The sequence below is a fragment of the Callithrix jacchus genome, chromosome 3 (assembly GCF_049354715.1).
Source record: "Callithrix jacchus isolate 240 chromosome 3, calJac240_pri, whole genome shotgun sequence".
NCBI classification, from domain to species: domain Eukaryota; kingdom Metazoa; phylum Chordata; class Mammalia; order Primates; family Cebidae; genus Callithrix; species Callithrix jacchus.
In genome coordinates, this window is record NC_133504.1 from 140,356,380 (window position 1) to 140,374,798 (window position 18,419).

Below are 18,419 nucleotides of genomic sequence, written 5' to 3' on the forward strand. Positions count from 1 at the left end.
GTACTTTTATACATCTAGGATGACGTAGCAGCTAACAGGTTTACAGAAGCCAGAACAAAGAACAATTAATTTGTAAACTGTCTTGTGATGTATGTTACATTTGAAAAATATTTTGAGAAACACATTATACATTCTTTGGGTGTTATTTTGCCCTGTGACCTGGCAGCTGGTCAGTAAGAAAAACAGGAGTCTTGAGATGCCTGGGAACTTTGCTAAGAATGTGGGAGAAAAGATAAGGTAGGTTTTACCGGGAATTAGTTAATTTTAAGCAGAGCTGGGGGTTCGGTTTTATATTGAACATAATATAGTAAACTTTATTATGCAGCAATCACAGACTACCATTGTTATTAATATCCTTCTTCACCAGCACTTTGAGATGATAGCCAGTGCCTATGGAACAGACAAAATTGAACTTAGCAATGGACTCCAGGTAGATTTATCCTGAGATCCACTCCCTCCAAACCTTTTTTGTTGCTCAAATGTGGCTAAAGGGTTTTCATGCTAATTCCTAGTTACCAATGACTCCCTTCAGCATGGGGGCAGACTGGCACCAAGGGACATCAAAACCTAAATACAGGATTATCAGTGATGCTTTTGAGAAAGACCTTGATCAAAAGGGGAAATGGGAAAGTTGTCAGATTCAAAATGGAGTCACTTGTGTTAAAACCCTGACAGATGGAGCCAGGAAAGGCCGTGAAGGGGAAGGGTTCTCATTCACATATGTTTGATAAGAACTATCAAAAGACTACAAAAATTTACAACCTGCACAAAGGCCACCACAACCTTAAACACAACACACTCATACATACAACATACCACAAACCACACACACATACATCTGCAAGGACATCTGCCTAGCAACTGCTTATCTAAGTTTGGGCTGACATCACCCTTGTTACTGTTAGAGCAAAGAGTGAGGTTTCTTTTTTTTTTTTTTATTGCTCTGTCACTAGGCTGGAGTGCAATGGCATGATCTCAGTTCACTGCAACCTCTGCCTCCCAAGTTAAAGTGATTCTCTTGCCTCAGCCTCCTGAGTGGTTGGGACTACAGGTGTGCGCCACCATGACCAGCTAACTTGTATTTTTAGTAGAGATGGGGTTTAACCATGTTGGCTAGGATGGTCTCAATCTCTTGACCTCCTGATCAACCTGACTTGGCTTTCCAAAGTGCCGGGATTACAGGTGTGAGCCACCATACCCAAACTTTAAGACTGCAACATAGAAACCCTGCCTTGAGCTTTCCAGCCTGCAGGCCTGCTCTATAGATTTCTGACTTGTCAGCCCCCATGAAAAAAAAATCAATCTCTTTTCAGATATTTATATCCTATTGGTTCTGTTTCTCTGTAGAACCCTAATTCAACAGACTTAACTTTCTTGCAAACTTTCTCATCCTTCCATTCTACTTTTTTTTAAGTCCATCCTTTTTTTTTTTTTTTTGAGATGGAGTCTCGCTCTGTTGCCCAGATTGGAGTGCAGTGGCCTCCTGGGTTTAAGCAATTCTCCTGTCTCAGCCTCCCCAGTAGCTGGGGCCACAGGGACACACCACCACACTGGCTAATTTTTGTAGTTTTAGTAGAGACAGTTTTACCGTGTTGGCCAGGCTGGTCTTGAACTCCTAACCTCAGGTAATCCACCCGCCTGAGCCTCCAAAAGCACTGGGATTATAGGCGTGAGCCACCACGCCCAGCCTTCCATTCTGCTTTCACAATTACGTGTCCTTTCCTGCTGCCCTGTGAAGAGGCGCCTTCCACCATGACTCTAAGTTTCCTGAGGCGTTCCCCAGCCATGCAGAACTGTAAGTCAATTAAACAACCTCTTTTCTTTATAAATTACCCAGTCTCAGGTATTTTCCTTTAAGCAATGTTAGACTGGACTAATAACACCTGTCAAAACACCAAGCCTGAAAAACCCAACCACTAATTTGCACTCTACCTTCTCCTGAGCAACTGAACACTTAGAGTAAATCACACAGTGCCTCATTATCCCAATTATATGTGCTACGAGAGCACATAACAGGAGGACCTAACCTTGTTTTCAAGTAGGGTCAAGGATTTTCCAAATTATTTTTGAAGTTTTTTTTTTTTTTTTTTGAGATGGAGTTTCGCTCTTATTACCCAGACTGGAGTGCAATGGCACGATCTTGGCTCACCACAACCACCACCTTTTGGGTTCAAGCAATTCTCCTGCCTCAGCCTCCCGAGTAGCTGGGACTACAGGCACGCACCACCATGCCCAGCTAATTTTTGTATTTTTAGTAGAGACGGGGTTTCATCATGTTGACCAGGATGGTCTCGATCTCTTGACCTCGTGATCCACCCACCTCGGCCTCCCAAAGTGCTGGGATTATAGGCGTGAACCACCCTGCCTGGCCCTGAACTTTTTTTTTTTTAAGGAAACAATGACATTGATAACTGAGAGATGAGCCCTAAAATCAGTGGAGTGTGCCAGTCAAGGTACAAAGGATCAGCAGGGTGCAGGGTAGACATTTGATATTTCCCTGCAACTGGAACAATGTAAGTGGATGGAGAAGAGTAAAAAGTTTGGGAAACAAGCTCCTAAGACATGAATCCCTGCTATAAAGGTATTTACTATTTAGTATAGGAGGTCAGATTTGGAAATAATGAAACGATAGTAACAACTGATGCTGTAAGACATATGTTGCTGTCTGGGAAGGGTTTGGAATTGAAACCTATTTCAAAGTTAATAAGAAAGCCTGTTAGCTGTTTTATGGCAGTAGCCCTGGATTTCTGGATCAGTGACAAAGAACTTTGTAACTCATGGCAAAAGCAGAAGCCAGAACTTCATGTGGATGCCAGTTTTCCATGTCCCCCAAGTCCCACTGGGATGATGAAAATGGGCCTCCATGGATGTCTGCACATGCAGTCAGTAGGTTATATTACAGGAGAGGAACACTGCGTTTACTAATTTTGTATTTAAGTGGAAGGAAGCCTACTCTTCGGGAAGAATACTTCATCTATGAAACTGATTATCCCAAACAATCCTGAAAAATGACCTGGGTAAAGATCAGTTATGACCTTACATTCTTGGCAAACCAAGCAAGAATTTGCAGGTCCTATGACAAATGACCTCTCCTGATAGTATGGTGGGTTCCTGGGATGGAGTTTGGGGGAGTTTGGATAAATTATTCTTTAGGGCTTGAAGAAAGGCATTACTGAGGAAGTGATGTTTAAGCTGTATTTTCATCAAGCAGGCATAGGGAGAGAAGGGTATTTCAGCCTGAGCCCAGCCAAAACAGGTGTGGAAACAAGATAAGGACTTTGTATGCTCAGAACTCTTACTAGCCTCTCACTATGACGAGTTTACAGTAACAGGTGTGGGGAATGTGGAATATGGTCGGGGGGAGCAGTGGCCTGCTGTGAGGGGTCAGGCTAGAAAGAAAATGAACTATCTTGTCTACCTTGCTGAAGAGTCTGAATGTTATGCACGCAATAAGGGATCATTGAAGCTTATTTCATAGCAGAATGCTATGAATATTTTGGTATGTTTTAGAATGATCACCCTGGATTATCAGGTAAACATGCTGTCTTAAACATAGTGTTCTACATTTGCTCCCTAAGACTCCCTGAAAATGATTAACAGGAATTTTAAAGAGTCATAAACCCTTAAAGGTTAAATAAAAGGAATAATGGAAATAAAATACTATTCAAGATGTGATTTTGGTTAACAGAAATAGGAAAAAAAGGAAATAAAATTCTAGAATCAATAGCAAAGGGCTCAGTTGACTTGAAAAAGTTGAATTCTAAACCCCCAGTGAGAAAAACCAACAAGCAATTCTATTTGTATCACAGAACCCCCTAAAAAGCTCAGAAACTGGTTTTTGGAAGTAGAAGTCAAGAGGGTAACTAAAAGCACTGGAAGTTCTTTTAGGAGAGTGTTACATCCTTTATGCCACCCCCAGCCTTATTCTGAAGGCTTTTTTAAAATTGTTGTTCAGAAGTAAAATGAGGTCTCTATTGGAGGACACCAAAAATAAGAGGACACCTAAAATAAGAGAATTAAGTGAAAATTGCACTAAATTCTGAGACAGACCCCACCCTCCATACCCCTCTTCCTCCCACTTGATTTTCAACAAATGTTCGATGGACTCAGGAGCTTCCCATCAACTTTTAAATATCCTACCACTTAAATACGAGCAGATAAGGACCACCAGACATCCTAGAAAAGCCTCTAATATGAAAGGTCACAAAAGCAACAGAAGAAAGAAAAAGAGGAAACTTGAGGAAAACATACTGCAAGGGAGGAAAGATTTTAAAAAGATATCAATATCAGTTGGAAGATGATAATAAAACAATCATTTTGGCAGCAATTTTGAGTCAATTAGAGGCAAACAAAACTGAAAACGTTTTAGGAAAAAGCTGACCAAGAAGACCTGAACTGAAGTAGCAGTAATGGCGATGCATGACCTTTAAAAAACGCAGGTTCGAGGCCCCTTCACTGGAAATCTAGGGGATGAACCTTTGGCGATGGAGTCCAGGAATCTGGAATCTTTTAAAACAACACCCCTGGCAAGCTGGGTGATGGTCTTGAGACTGGTCACCAGAGGACATAGGGTCTAATTGGATGTAAGAGGGTAAGAAAGTGGGAAGGTTGTTAACTGGCTGGCTGGGTGGATGATGGTGTCATCCCAATATTGAAACATAGACAAGATACGTGTTTGCCCACTTCCAACCTAAATACATAAATAAATAAGGCTGTGTTAGTTTAAGTAGCCCGTGGTACATCCTGGAAAACTATAGTTGGCATGTGGAGATATATTTTGCTTAGATTAGTGCCACAGTTTTCTTGTCACCAACAACTATGGCTGCGAGAGCGTCCTATGATTTTTTTTTCACGCAGTGTTTTGATGCAGAGCTGTCCTCGCAGTCCTTCCCTTGGCTAACCCCCTCCAAACAAAAAATTCCGATTACTCTGCCATCAGACAGTAGCTTTAAAACACCACTGATATTGCCTTTGATACTGATTGTAATAGTTGACATGTCTCCAACTGTTAGCAATTCCCTTGGAAACAAAAACGTCTATTCTGGTACATAGTTTACAAAACTCCACCTCGGACCTGCTTTAATTTCCTTTTTTTTTTTTTTTTTTGAAATTTAAAGAAAATATTTATTGAAGATCTGAAAAACAATTCCCAAAAGATTGAATTTTCCAGAAAACTACACAATGCATTACATCTATCATGTTAAAAGGTGCATTTTAACATGACAATACAAAAACCATGAAACAAGCCACCATTCTTCAACAATCTGAGCAAAGATAAAATGCCTACATAACAACATGGATGACTTGCAAAGGATGGGCTCTTTAAAAAAAAAAGGAGCACAAATGGATGAGTGTGTTCAGTTATATACACTGAATTGAACCTTTCGCACTAGGAATCAGAGCATTTTGTCTTATAGCATTAACACGTATTATAAAAGTGCGTAGTGTCAAAGGAATAGAACCACCAGCATTCAAAAGCAGCTTTGTCAACTAGGCAGTAAAACGCTCTATAGGATATCCCTCTGTTGTCCATCATTGAATACACCAGCAGCAACTTTAAAATGAAAAAAAAAAAAAAAACAAAAAAACAAAAACAGCTATTACCCCTTTTATTTTCTCTGTTTAAAATCAAACAGAAAACAAACATCAATTGTTATACACTAACATCTTCAAAGCACATCATTTGTACAAGAGATAGACTAAGAACAAAAATGTGTTTACGGAGATCCAAACATAAGCGAGTAAGAGCGCCTCTCACACAGCTTTCCGATGGTACTCAGGAGGAGCCACTTCATAATCACGGGCACTAAATAAAGTTGCTGACTTCTTTGCTACGTACTTTAGGAAATCGTGAAGATAATCCAGTAATAAAGCAAGGCTCTTCTCATCCAGAGGTGTATAGGCCAACATTGCTCCAATTCGTACAAATAGCCTCAGTAGATGTGGCGCCCCATAACGCCTGGGACATGGATGCATCAGGGTGATCTGCAAGAATTTCAGCATACTGTGTTCTCTCAAATTTGTAGAGTAGCTGGGTACCCAACATTACATTGAAGTATTCTTTTGTCCCTGCCACAACTTCATTAACCGCATACTCCTTATTATCTGTGTTTCCACGAGATTTATTGTCATTTGCATAATCCTCAAGAATGGAATCTACATTCTTCCTGAGAGGAAGATAAAAGAGCTGCTTTTGCCTGGTAATTAAGTCCCAGTCATCAACAAGCCATGATTTTAGTTCTTCAGGAATCTTTACTTTAACTTCAACTCTGTTCATGAATGTTTCATTTTCAACAGTAGGATCTACCCGGGCCCTTTTCCGAGGAGGCTGAGGGGTCTCACTGGTACTGCCACCATCTCCATGTCCCGGTGTTTTCTGTTTGTTCTTTTTTGTTTTCACTTCAACATTTTTCTGTTGCAGACCAGACGTCTTCTTTCCTGGGGCAGCCCCTCTCATCTTCCCCTCTGCATACTGCTCCTGATTGGCTTTTTGAAGTTCTCGCTGTTTCTGCAAATTGGTGTCCACATATTTGAGTACCTGGCTCTCCGGAACCCACTCATCCCAATTTTTATTCAACCACTGTAATGTATGAAGTATTTCACTTGTTTGTCCTTTATGGCAACCTTTACACACTTTGCTTCATACAGAAGAGGCCCATGAAAGCACCGCACTCGCTCACCCTCCTGGAATTTAGGCTTCGGGTCCTGCTTCGGCACCATTTATAAGTGATTCACCGCCTCCTCCTCCCACCACCCCCGACTACCGCCCCCTACTCTCTACCCCACCCAACTTCGCCTCTGCTTTAATTTCTTTACAGGTCCTAGTAAAAGCTCCAAATTCCTTTGTTATCGTTTCAATCTGCGTCTCAATTAAAATGTCAGCATCATGGTAACAGAAACTTCGTTTGCAGGCATCACTGCTGCAGCCGTATCTCCAGCAGGTTTTCAGAAAATGTCATTGGTTGAAGGCCAATAACTCTCTTATTTCACAGTGATTTCATCTCTCTACATCAACTCTAGGCGATGCTTTTATTTTCACCTTATGAACGAGAATACTGTGGCTCAAAATTCAAGTCTTGCCCAGAGCTTTTTGGCAAGTACGAAAGGGTTATGGCTCCAAGCTGGTCAGCTCCAAAGTCCTTGCAAACCCGGTCCGAGACCAGGCGCGACACCAGGGAGAGTCCGAGCGGATAACCAAAAGTTAAAAAGCCTACCAAACTCTTCTCTCAAGTTGGCGCCTCGCACTGACGTCACGCGGCGACGCGAAAGATTTACGTAAGGGGCCGCGCTCTCGAGTAGCTTTACGGCTTCGGGGAGCGGCTGTTTCGAGGTGAGAAGCGTCCGCGAGGAGCTGTTAAGGAAAGGTTCGAATGCGATTAAACCTAATCCGCGAGACTCGCTAAGTGGTCGCGTCAGGGCGCGGTGTCCAGCGGGGGGTCTGTGTGAGGGAGGCGAAGTGCCACAAGGCCTGAGGCTGCTTCCACATAGATTTGCTCTTCAGGACCACTGCCTGGTCTCCGATTGGATACACTGGAGTCTGGCATGCTGGTGCGTTTCAGACTAACCCTGACCTGTGTGTACACTCCTGAGTCACGAACCCCTGCTCCTCTGCCCCTCTATTCAAATGGAAATAAGTGTGCTCCGCTACCTCCTAGAGTGGTTTCGAAGAGCCAAGAAAGAATGTTTAGGAAGCTCTAAAGTGCATTGTTACTCGTTGCATAGCGTAAATTAAGAAGCAAGTGGATTGAGAAAATAAAGTTTCTAGATTATTTGTTCATCTTTAAAACAGCCAGTGACCTAGAGAGAGTCCCCATAGCAATAGAATTTGTTGACACTCTTAAGATCGCTGGTTACTAAATAGCAGCTTCTACAGTTGTGAAGTAGCAAATATCTTAAATTTATTCCTATTACATATAAAATCTTGCCAGAGTTTGCTTTTCTTTTTTTTTTTTTTAAATCCTTTTTAAGGTCTGAAACATTTGATCATGAATAAGTATAGTATTCTCTACTGGAGAGAATGTTATTTGATTCAATGAATGAAAATTAAAACCTGAGACAATAAGAATGGATTTTACCATAAATCTCTGTAGCAACCATTGGGAAACTGGAAATTAAAAGAAGAGAAGCATCTTAATTATCGTATAGATGTGTAGGTATCCTTCTGCACTACCTTGTATGCTGCCAAATAAACTCATTCCTCATAGTTTGAGCTCATGCTGTAGAAGGTCTTCTTTATATTTACATAACGATCATTTGTATGTCTGAGGAAGGCTTAAAAATTGTATTGTGTGCGTAAAAAAGAGCTAGTATTTATAGAAATGCTTATCAAAATAAATAATGTAAGTACTAAAGTTGCCTTATATGTTTAAACTTTAAAAATCACAGGATTTTCAAACTTATGGATCTCGGCAGTTATTGGTTCATTTTACTCTCTTTAGGATTCTTTTTTCTCTTTTCCTTTTTTTTTGAGACGGAGTTTCGCTCTTGTTACCCAAGCTGGAGTGAAATGGCGCGATCTCGGCTCACCGCAACCTCCCCCTCCTGGGTTCAGGCAATTCTCCTGCCTCAGCCTCCCGAGTAGCTGGGATTAGGCACGCGCCACCATGCCCAGCTAATTTTTTGTACCTTTAGTAGAGATGGGGTTTCACCATTTCGACCAGGACGGTCTCGATCCTTGACCTCGTGATTCACCTGCCTTGGCCTCCCAAAGTGCTGGGATTACAGGCGTGAGTCACTGCGCCCGGCAGGATTCTTTTTAATTTTTCTAATTGATGTTAATTAGTTGATATGAATGAAAATTTTGAGTCAGGAAATCAGTTCAAATAGGTATGAACAAATTAAACAAAATAAAACTTGACTAGGCCGGGTGCAGTGGCTCACGCTTGTAATCCCGGCACTTTGGGAAGCCAAGGCAGGTGGATCACTTGAGGTCAGGAGTTCAAGACCAACCTGGCCAACACAGAAACCCTGTCTCTACTTAAAAAAACAAAACAAAACAAAAATTAACTGGCTGTGGTGGCACACACTTGTAATCCCAGCTACTCGGGAGCTTGAAGTGGGACAATCGCTTGAACCAGGGAGGCAGAGGTTGCAGTGAGCCAAGATCGTGCCACTGCATTCCAGCCTGGGGAACACAGTGAGAGACTCTCTCAAACAAACAAGCAAACAAAAACTTTACTAAAGTAGTCTACTTAATAAGTCTTATTTGCTTTAAAATATGGAAAATAGAGTTCAGAGAAGGAAAAAAAAATCACCTTTACCTTCAAGGAAACACTGAGATTCTTTTTACCATTGATTTCGAGTGTTTCTTTCTTGAAATACTGTTTCAAATCTTCTTTTAATATAATCTGCATTACGAAACCCAGAGAATATTGCATTGATATAATGCTTTATTGAGTTGTAATACTATATTTAGAGTCTAAATTAATTTATTGGGAATTTAAAAATCAAATAAACTATACAATATGAAGAGTTTACTTTTTAATTATATAATATGACTTCAGCAAAATATTAATATTATAATAGTGATAATCACTGTTTTTATGTATAGTGGTCTAGAACTGAATGAATAGGAATAGGATTTTTTACTTCCGTCAAAGATTGATTTTGCTTTCATCTGAGTTTAGTTCCCACTGGAATCTAAAAGCAAACTTTATTTACCTTAGTCATTTTATTTGATTTATTTATTTTGAGATGGAGTCTTGCCCTGTCACCCAGGCTGGAGTGCAGTGCTGCCATTTCAGCTCACTGCAGCCTTTGCCTCCTAGTTTCAAGCCATTCTCCTGCCTCAGCCTCCAGAGTAGCTGGGATTATAGGCGCATGCCACCTCCCCCAGCTAATTTTTGTATTTTTAGTAGAGATAGGGTTTCACCATGTTGGCTAGGCTGGTCTTGAACTCCTGACCGCAAGTGATCCACCCACCTCGACTTCCCAAAGTGTCGGGATTACAAGTGTGAGCCACCGCACCTGGCTACATTAGTAATTTTAAAGTCACCATACAAGATTTTCACTACTTTATCTTAACCAATCTGTAACAGTTACTGAAGGAAAGTGAAAAAATTAAGTGTGGGGTCTTTTAAATTTTGTTTTATTTATTTTTTATATATTTCATATTTACATTGTGGTCAGTTGAGAGAAAAGTGTCCATTTTTACCTGCTTTATTCTCATCTGTGTATACCACTCCCCTCCCAAAGATTTTTTAAGCTCTGATCCAGCATAGGTTGACGTATCAAGTTAATTTTCAACCTCATTGTTCTCACTAAAGTTACCGTAGACATTTCATAAATTCAGATATTCTTCATTTGTGTATCTTTGATATATTTTTGTGAGACGTGATTGTAGAGAAGTTTCTACCTGTCCTTCCACCAAGCTCTCTAAAACTCCCTCTCCCCCTACTACTTACACAGGGTTCTCTGCTACAAACTGATATTTAGATAAACTTCAGTGAAATGACTCTTCAGGAATTGGTGCATAAGGCTGCCTCCTGTTATATGGACAGAGTAGCTGTATGTTTTGATGAATGCAACAACCAGCTTCCAGTTTACTACACCTACAAGACTGTGGTTAATGCTGCTTCTGAATTATCAAATTTTCTGCTATTACACTGTGACTTTCAAGGAATTCGGGAAATTGGTCTGTACTGCCAACCTGGGATAGACTTACCCTCTTGGATTTTAGGGTAATATATTTTAGAACTATACATTTGATGTTACTCTAAGCTAACATAATTTTTTAATAGAGTATATTGCAAGTTACTGTTCTGTTTACTATTGGATTTTTCTGTATTGTTTGGTCAATTGTAGAGAGGCTAAAAGAGTTCACATTTCCCCTAGTATTATTTTTAATTATTCAAATTATTTAAATTAATTATTCTGAGCTTATTTAGGAGAGACTAGAAGTTTTCACTAATAGAACATTTTAGTATCTCCAAAATATAAGGGCTTCATTAATCTGTTAAAGGAAAACAATTATAACACTTTGCTGTTAGATGAAAGAAAACAAGAATTTCACAGGCAACATGACTATCTTTTTTTGTCTGCAATTAAAATTTTAGGCACTGAGGTATTCAATAAATCAGCAAATTAGAGTTTTGGAAAATAGTTGATTTGGATTAAAATATGAACCCATTGGAAGGCACCATTCCAACAAATATTTGCAAAATGTTCAGTCATTTAAATTGTTCTAGAATATTATCCTCATATAGTGATTTCTATTCTAGAATTCTTCAATAAGTATAAACTGCCAAAGAAAGAAGTTCATTCATTCTATAATATGTCTTAGTAAATTAATTATTTAGTAATTTAATTTAATTATTTATATACTTAGTAAATTAAGTATAAAGCAAAAGATGTTCAAAAATTTACTTTCAGCTGGGCCCAGTGGCTCATGGCCATAAATCCCAGCACTTTGGGAGGCTGAGGCTGGAGTATTATTTAAGGCCAGGAGTTCAAGGCCACCCTGGTGACTTAACAAGATCCCATCTCTATAAAACAAATAACCAAAAACAAACAACAACAAAAATTTACTTTCACTCAATTATTGACAAAACTTACTGACAATTTACTATGTGCAAAGATCTAGCATCCTTAAAGTATACCTGAAACTACTTAAAATGCTTAACTTTAAAAAATCTTATATTTCTCTATATTAAGTGATAAGAATTTAACGTAGTAAATACTCAGAATTTTCATTAAGAAAAGATAAAATGAGAGTGTTTATAACCAATTATGTGTCAATGAAAACATTGGAAATTTCTTATCAGCAATAAAGTGCTCCAGAAACCATTTTTATGCTGCTACAAAAAAAAAAAAAGACATAGAGAAATAGAAATGCTAAACAAATATTAAATTAACAGACACTCTATGCTGACTATGTACTTGTTTCTTTAGAATTCTCCAAGTCCCAGCTGCTTATGTACCTATTGATCCAGATTCACCACCATCATTATCAACTCATTTTATGAAAAAATGTAATCTAAAGTATATCCTTGTTGAGAAAAAGCAAATTAATGTAAGTCTGGGTGTGTTAATTGTTCTTTTGTGTGTGTTACATTTATCTTTCAATTGAAGCATTCCTTCCTTCTCCCATCTGGATTCCTAAGTCTGGTAAATGTGGCAGGGTTTCTCAGTCTTTGCACTATGACATTTAGGGTTGAGTAATTGTTGTGAGGAGTGTTCCATACATTATAGGATATTTAGCAATATCTTTGATCTCCACTCACTAAAGAGCAAAATAAAAATATTTTTTATATTTTTAGTAGAGATGGGGTTTCTCCATGTTGGTCAGGCTGGTCTTGAACTCCCGATCTCAGGTGATCCACCCGCCTTGGCCTCCCGAAGTGCTGGGATTACAGGCGTAAGCCACCATGCCCCGCCTTGTTTTTTATTTTTAAATGATTGTCAACCAAAGATATAACCAAGAAACACTGCTTTTGGGCCAACAATTGGTATTATATATTCGACAAGATGCAGCCTATACTTCATTATTAATTTATTTATAAAACATTTTTACTAAAGAGGAAGAACATTATAAAAATATATTCAATGTAGCCTGTTTTTGCCCATTTTCTATATGAGCCAATTTGTATTGGTGTAACTTAAATGGATTCCCCCTCCCTGCCCGCCCCCCGTGTGTGTGTGTGTGTGTGTGTGTGTGTGTGTGTGTGTGTGTATAAGAAGTATCAAGAACTTGAGCTATATGGGGGACTTTCTAGAGAATCAAAGCTTTTTTTGTTTTGTTTTGTTTTTGTTTGTTTGTTTGTTTTGAGCCAGAGTCTCACTCTGTTCCCCAGGCTGAAGTACAGTGGGCAGTAGTGTGATCTCAGCTCACTGCAGCCTCCGCTTCCCAGGTTGAAGCAGTTCTTGTGCCTCAGCCTCTCAGGTAGCTGGAATTACAGGTGTGTGCCACCACACCCAGCTAATTTTTGTACATATTTTTTTAAATAGAGACAGGATTTCACCACATTGGCCAGGCCGATCTTGAAATTCTGACCTCAAGTGATCTACCTGTCTCAACCTCCCAAAGTGCTGGGAGTACAGGCGTGAGCCACCATGCCTGGCCTGGTCAATAAATATTTAAAAAATAAATATTTATTAGTGTGTAGCGAAAGTTTCCTCTACTACTCAAATTGGTTATTCTATTGTTCATAAGTAAGCAAAACTGAAATGAGGATGTGATATTTCTTTTTTTTTTAGCAACTTTAGTGAAAATTTTATTACAGGTAGCTGAGTATCAGTATTAATTGTCACTATCAAGGTATTCTTTATGACTAGGAAGAAGTTGGGCATAGCAAAACCTTGCTTCCTATCCCATGATTTTGATGATAGTATAAGTGTTGTTCCTTCATTTAGCACAGGACCAATTAGTAAGTATTTTTAAGCATCTACTGTATGTATATCCAACATCCACTAAAGTAGTAGTTGTCAACTGGGGCCAACTGGCAATGTCTAGACAAATTTTTTATTGTAATGATGGAAGTGGGGTGCTACTGGCATCTAGTGGGTAGAGGCCAGGGATACTGCTAAAACTCCTGCATGTATAAGATAGCACTCCACAAAGAATTATCTGGTCTAAAATATCAGTAGTGTTGAAGTTGAGAAACCTTTCAGTAGGACAGGATGATTGGGAGGGCATTGGTATGTAAGCCTTCCACCTTTTTTTTTTAATTGCATTTTAGGTTTTGGGGTACATGTGCAGAACCTGCAAGATAGTTGCATAGTTACACATGTGGCAGTGTGATTTGCTGCCTTCCTCCCCTTCACCCACATCTGGCATTTCTCCCCATGCTATCCCTCCCCAGCTCCCCCCAACCCCGCTGTCCCTCCCCAGCCTTCCACCTTTTCATATTGTAGTTGGAGAGAAAAGGTAAATACTCCTGAACCTACAGTATCTACGTAGTGTGATAATTGTCCTAAGTGAAGTAAGCATAACTTAATAGATATAGTAGAATTTTAGTGGGGAAGGATGGTTTTCAGCTAGATCTGAAGGGTATGTAGGCCTTTAATTTTTTTCAATGTTACAGGCCATTCCACATCTCCTACTCAATACATACATGTATGCCAAACACACAAAGAAAACACTGCAGGCTTCTGGGTTGTAATCTTTTTCTCATTATTTATGTTGATTTGTTTAATGTGAAAACTTAGATTATATTTCATTAAGCTGTTTTTGTCAACCTAAAAAGATACATTTAAAGAAACATTCCTTTCAACCTGTAGAAATTCAGTTTATCATCTCTGCCAACTCACTTCTGCATTAATTGGTCTCCATACACCAAATCACCTGAGCCAGAAACCTAACAATTTTCTTAGACTCACTCCATATCCAGAAAGTCACCATGTCTTACTTGTTCTTTGCTGATAGACCCTTTCTAACCACTCCTCTTGCAATAGAATAGTAGTTCAGGACCATGTAGTCTATCTGAATTACTGCAAAAGACTCATTAAATGGTTCTCACTTATTACTTATCTCATTTATTATTCTGTCCTTGACAGAGTCTAATCTATGCTATTGCCACCTTCAGTTGGATTCTGTCAGTTATGGGTTAAGATCTAAACTCCCTAGTACTGAGTGTACAAAGTTATTAAGGATTTGCATCTCATCTATCAACAATGCAACTCACCCTCCCCCACCTTTACCTTAATTGGAATGCTTAATGTTCACCTACCAGCTTTCCCAGGTCAGATACTCAATGTTGGCTGTTGGCCTGATGTGCCGATTTTCATTATTTGGAGAATAGCTACTTATAACAAATATTATCTGTGAAGCAATTTCTAACCTTCTAGGCAGAGTGAAATTTAGCATTCTCTGTTCCCATTAACATTTCAGGCCTGCTTCACTATCATACCACATTGCATTATAATTGCTTTTATATGTCTGGTGTTTTTGAAAGTAAGTACAGCACTTTGCTCTTGAGTTTTATTTGTCTTTTTATCCCTGGGTATATAGCAAGTACTCCACAAAAAAGTCATGTTGAATGAGTAAATGAATACAGTTGGCCCTCTGTATCTGGTGGTTTCCCATCCAAGGATTCAACCAACTGTAGATTGAAAACATTTGGGACCCACACCTGTAATTCCAGCACTTTGGGAGACGGAGGCAGAAGATCATTTGAGGCCAGGAGTTTGAGACCAGCTTGGGTAACATAGTGAGATTTTGTCTCTGCTAAAAATAAAAAAAACTAGCTGGGTGTGGTGGTGCACACCTGTAGTTCCAGCTACTCAAGAGGCTGAAGCAGGAAGTTCGCTTAAGCCCAGCAGTTCGAGGTTGCAGTCAGTTAAGATGATATTGCTGCACTCCAGCCTGGGCAACAGAGTGAGACTCTGTCTCAAGAAAAAAAAAGAGAAAATATTCAGAAAAAACAAAAAACAATGCAACAGTTAAAAACTAATACAAATTTTAAAATATAGCAACTATTTATATAGCATTTGTTTTGTGTTAGTGATAAGTAATCTAGAGATGATTTAAAGTATATAGGAGGATGTGCATGGGTTATATGCAAATACAGCACCATTTCATATAAGGGACTTGTTCATCTTCAGATTTTGGTATCTGAGATGATCCTGGAACCAATTCCCCAGGGGATACTGAAGGATGACTGTGTTTCATATTATTTCCATATAAAAAAAGTATTTTTTTAACATAATATTGTAAACTTTGTCCCCCATTTCACACAGAAATTTAAATCTTTTCATGAAACATTGAACTATGATACATTTACAGTAGAACATAATGACTTAGTGCTCTTCAGACTTCACTGGAAAAATACTGAGGTGGACTTGATGCTAAGTGATGGAAAAGAGAAATATGAAAAAGAAAAAATAAGAAACAGTGTAAGTTCTGAGCATGTCAATGAAGAAAAAGTAGAAGAACGCATGGATCTGAGGCTAGAGCATTGCTTAGCCTATGTTCTACATACATCAGGGACTACAGGAATACCAAAGATTGTCAGAGTGCCTCATGAGTGCATAGTACCCAATATCCAGCATTTTCGGTAAGTTCTATTCGTTGACTCTTTCTTAGAACCTATATTTTAAGCTAGGTGCAATGGCTCATCCCTCTAATCCTAACACTTTGGGAGTCTGATGTGGGTGGATTACTTAAGGTCAGGAGTTTGAGACCAGCCTGGCCAACATGTGAAACCTGTTGGTGAAACCTGTCTCTACTAAAAAAAATATAAAAATTAGCCAGATGTGTTGGCAGGCGCCTGTAATCCCAGCTACTTGAGAGGCTGAGGCAGGAGAATTGCTTGAACCCAGGAGATGCAAGTTGGGGTGAGCTGAGAATATACTACTGTACTCCAGCCTGAGTGAAAGAGTGAGACTGTCTCAAGAACAAAACAAAACAAAAACCCCAAACAAAAAAACCTTGTATTTTAAAGGGAAAAAAAGAATTTTAAAACATTTGTTTTTATAACTCTTGTTCCTAAATTGATAGTCCTAAGAAGTAATTAAGTATTTTTTGTTTCAGCTCTATCTGAACTTTAGTTCTCTGTAGACTAGGCCCTTCACCTGTTTCATCCAAGCCTAGGGCCAGACACAGAACAAACAAATGATATGGTTAGAAGCTTTGCATCTTAATTATTAATAAAAAGAGAGGAAAGATTTTCCTAGCAGAAGTACTAACAGAGTTATGTGAGAAAGAAGGAGTTTGTCCTGCTAGAACATGTCAGAGCAGGGCTGACGAAACAGTGAAAGATCAGGAGCATGGTATGCCCAGTTGAAGTCTGAACTTAATCCAGTAGATGATGGGGAACCATTAAAATAGTCTCATTTTATTAAGTTCACTCTTATAGTAGTATTGTGGAGTTTGACTTGCTGATGTGGTCAAGAGATAAGAAAACTCCAAAGTTGCCATTCTTCATTTGCCAAGAAAGACTAGAGGAAATGAACCTTAGGGATGTAGTCCTAGGAAATCAAAGGAGGAAACAGAAATAGAAACCTCATGAGACACATACATAATTTTATGTCATTTTAAGTTTTATGTAATTTTAAATTTTTAAGCAGTATTCGAAAGTAAAATGGAATGAATGAAAAGGGAAGAAAAATGAATCAAATGAAGTTAATTTTAACAATATATTTTATTTAATTCCTTATATTCCAAAATATTACTTCAATATGTAATCAATATAAAAATTATTTTTATGTTAATCATCTTCAAAATCTGGCATATATTTTATACTTACACATCTCAGTGTGGACTAACCACATTTTTAGTGCTCAGTGGACCTATGGTATTGGATGGCGCATGCAGGCCTGGAAAGAAGAAATAGTTAAATGCTGGTAGGAAAAGATGGCTATTGTAATTGACAATATGGTCTTTAGTGACTTCTTAAGTACCCAAGGTTGCAGCTAGATTACATTAGGCTGGCGATAAGTGAATAGGAGATAATAAAATAGAGGTAACAAAAGTCAAGCGTTATTTTCTAGAAACTGGTTTTAATGGAAAAGAAGGAGTTCTGGGATGGACATAGGTGTTTTGTCTTTAAGGGGAGAGGTTGGCTGGGCATAGTGGCTCATGCCTGTAATCCCACACTTTGGGAGGCTAAGGCAGGAGAATTGCTTGAGTCCAGGAGTTCAAAACTAGTCTAGGTAACATAGTGGGACTCTGTCTCTAAGAAACATGAAAAAAATTACCTGGGCATGGTGGTATGTGCCTGTAGTCCTAGCAGTTTGGGAGGTTAAGGTGGGAGGATTGATTGAGCCCAGGAGGTCAAGACTGCAGTGATCTGTGATCACACCACTATACTCCAGCGGTGGTGACAGAGTGAGACCCTATCTTTAAAAACAAAAACAAAGGGCAGTTTATAGGCTGAGGGTAGGGAATTGGTAGAGAAGGTTTGTTTGAATAATGAATTAGTAGTAGTAGTATTAACAAAGGAATAAGATACGTTGATATGGGAGGGAATGGCATTATTTAAAATACTGAGTTGATTGCCTCTTTTTTTGATACCTTCAAAAAAATTAGGATAATAAAGTACATACATTTCTTGGTGTTAGAAGAAGCCGGTAGGTTTTAACTTTTGTATGAAGCAGAAGGCCAAGTCATACCTAAAAGAGTGTGGGAGGTGAAGTGGGGATGAGGATGTAGGGAAGAACTTGAAGAGAATGAAGCAGATGAGGAATCTGGGGGAGGTGGAGAGACAGCCGACTAAGAGTCACTGGCTCAGCAGTGGTAAAAATGATCTAGGAAATGGGAGCAAACATTTGCTTAATGAGGATTGAAGAGTTGATTTATGACTAAAGTATACAAATTTCTTGATACCTATTTGGTGCTTCAACTTAATTCAGTTGATTTGCCTGTTAGAAATCCCTTTTGGTTTGCTTTTTTTTGAGACCGAGTCTCACACTGCCGCTGGAGTGCAATGGTATGATCTCAGCTCACTGCAACCTCCGCCTCCTGGGTTGAAGTGATTCTCCTG

General features: G+C 39.0%; 1 protein-coding gene and 1 pseudogene across 28 annotated transcripts in view; one reads left to right on the plus strand and one right to left on the minus strand.

Moving 5' to 3' along the window:
- Positions 1–5,592: 5,592 nt before the first annotated feature.
- Positions 5,593–6,794, minus strand: LOC100395426 (mortality factor 4-like protein 1 pseudogene; annotated as a pseudogene).
- A 499-nt stretch (positions 6,795–7,293) lies between these two features.
- Positions 7,294–18,419, plus strand: part of AASDH (aminoadipate-semialdehyde dehydrogenase) — a 43,121-nt gene continuing 31,995 nt past the window's right edge. For 4 of the 28 annotated variants that reach the window (XM_035293683.3, XM_078367216.1, XM_035293685.3 and 1 more), the window contains exon 1: positions 7,294–7,330. Coding sequence is in view for 17 of the 28 variants with exons in the window: in XM_035293675.3 (XP_035149566.3) it covers positions 10,450–10,679; positions 11,890–12,010; positions 15,676–15,992 (668 nt within the window). In the remaining 11 variants the exon portion in view is untranslated. Of the gene's footprint in view, positions 7,549–7,968; positions 8,150–10,407; positions 10,680–11,889; positions 12,011–15,675; positions 15,993–18,419 lie in introns of those variants that run through there. The other 24 variants (XM_017970551.4, XM_035293676.3, XM_078367213.1 and 21 more) reach the window with 15 other exon arrangements.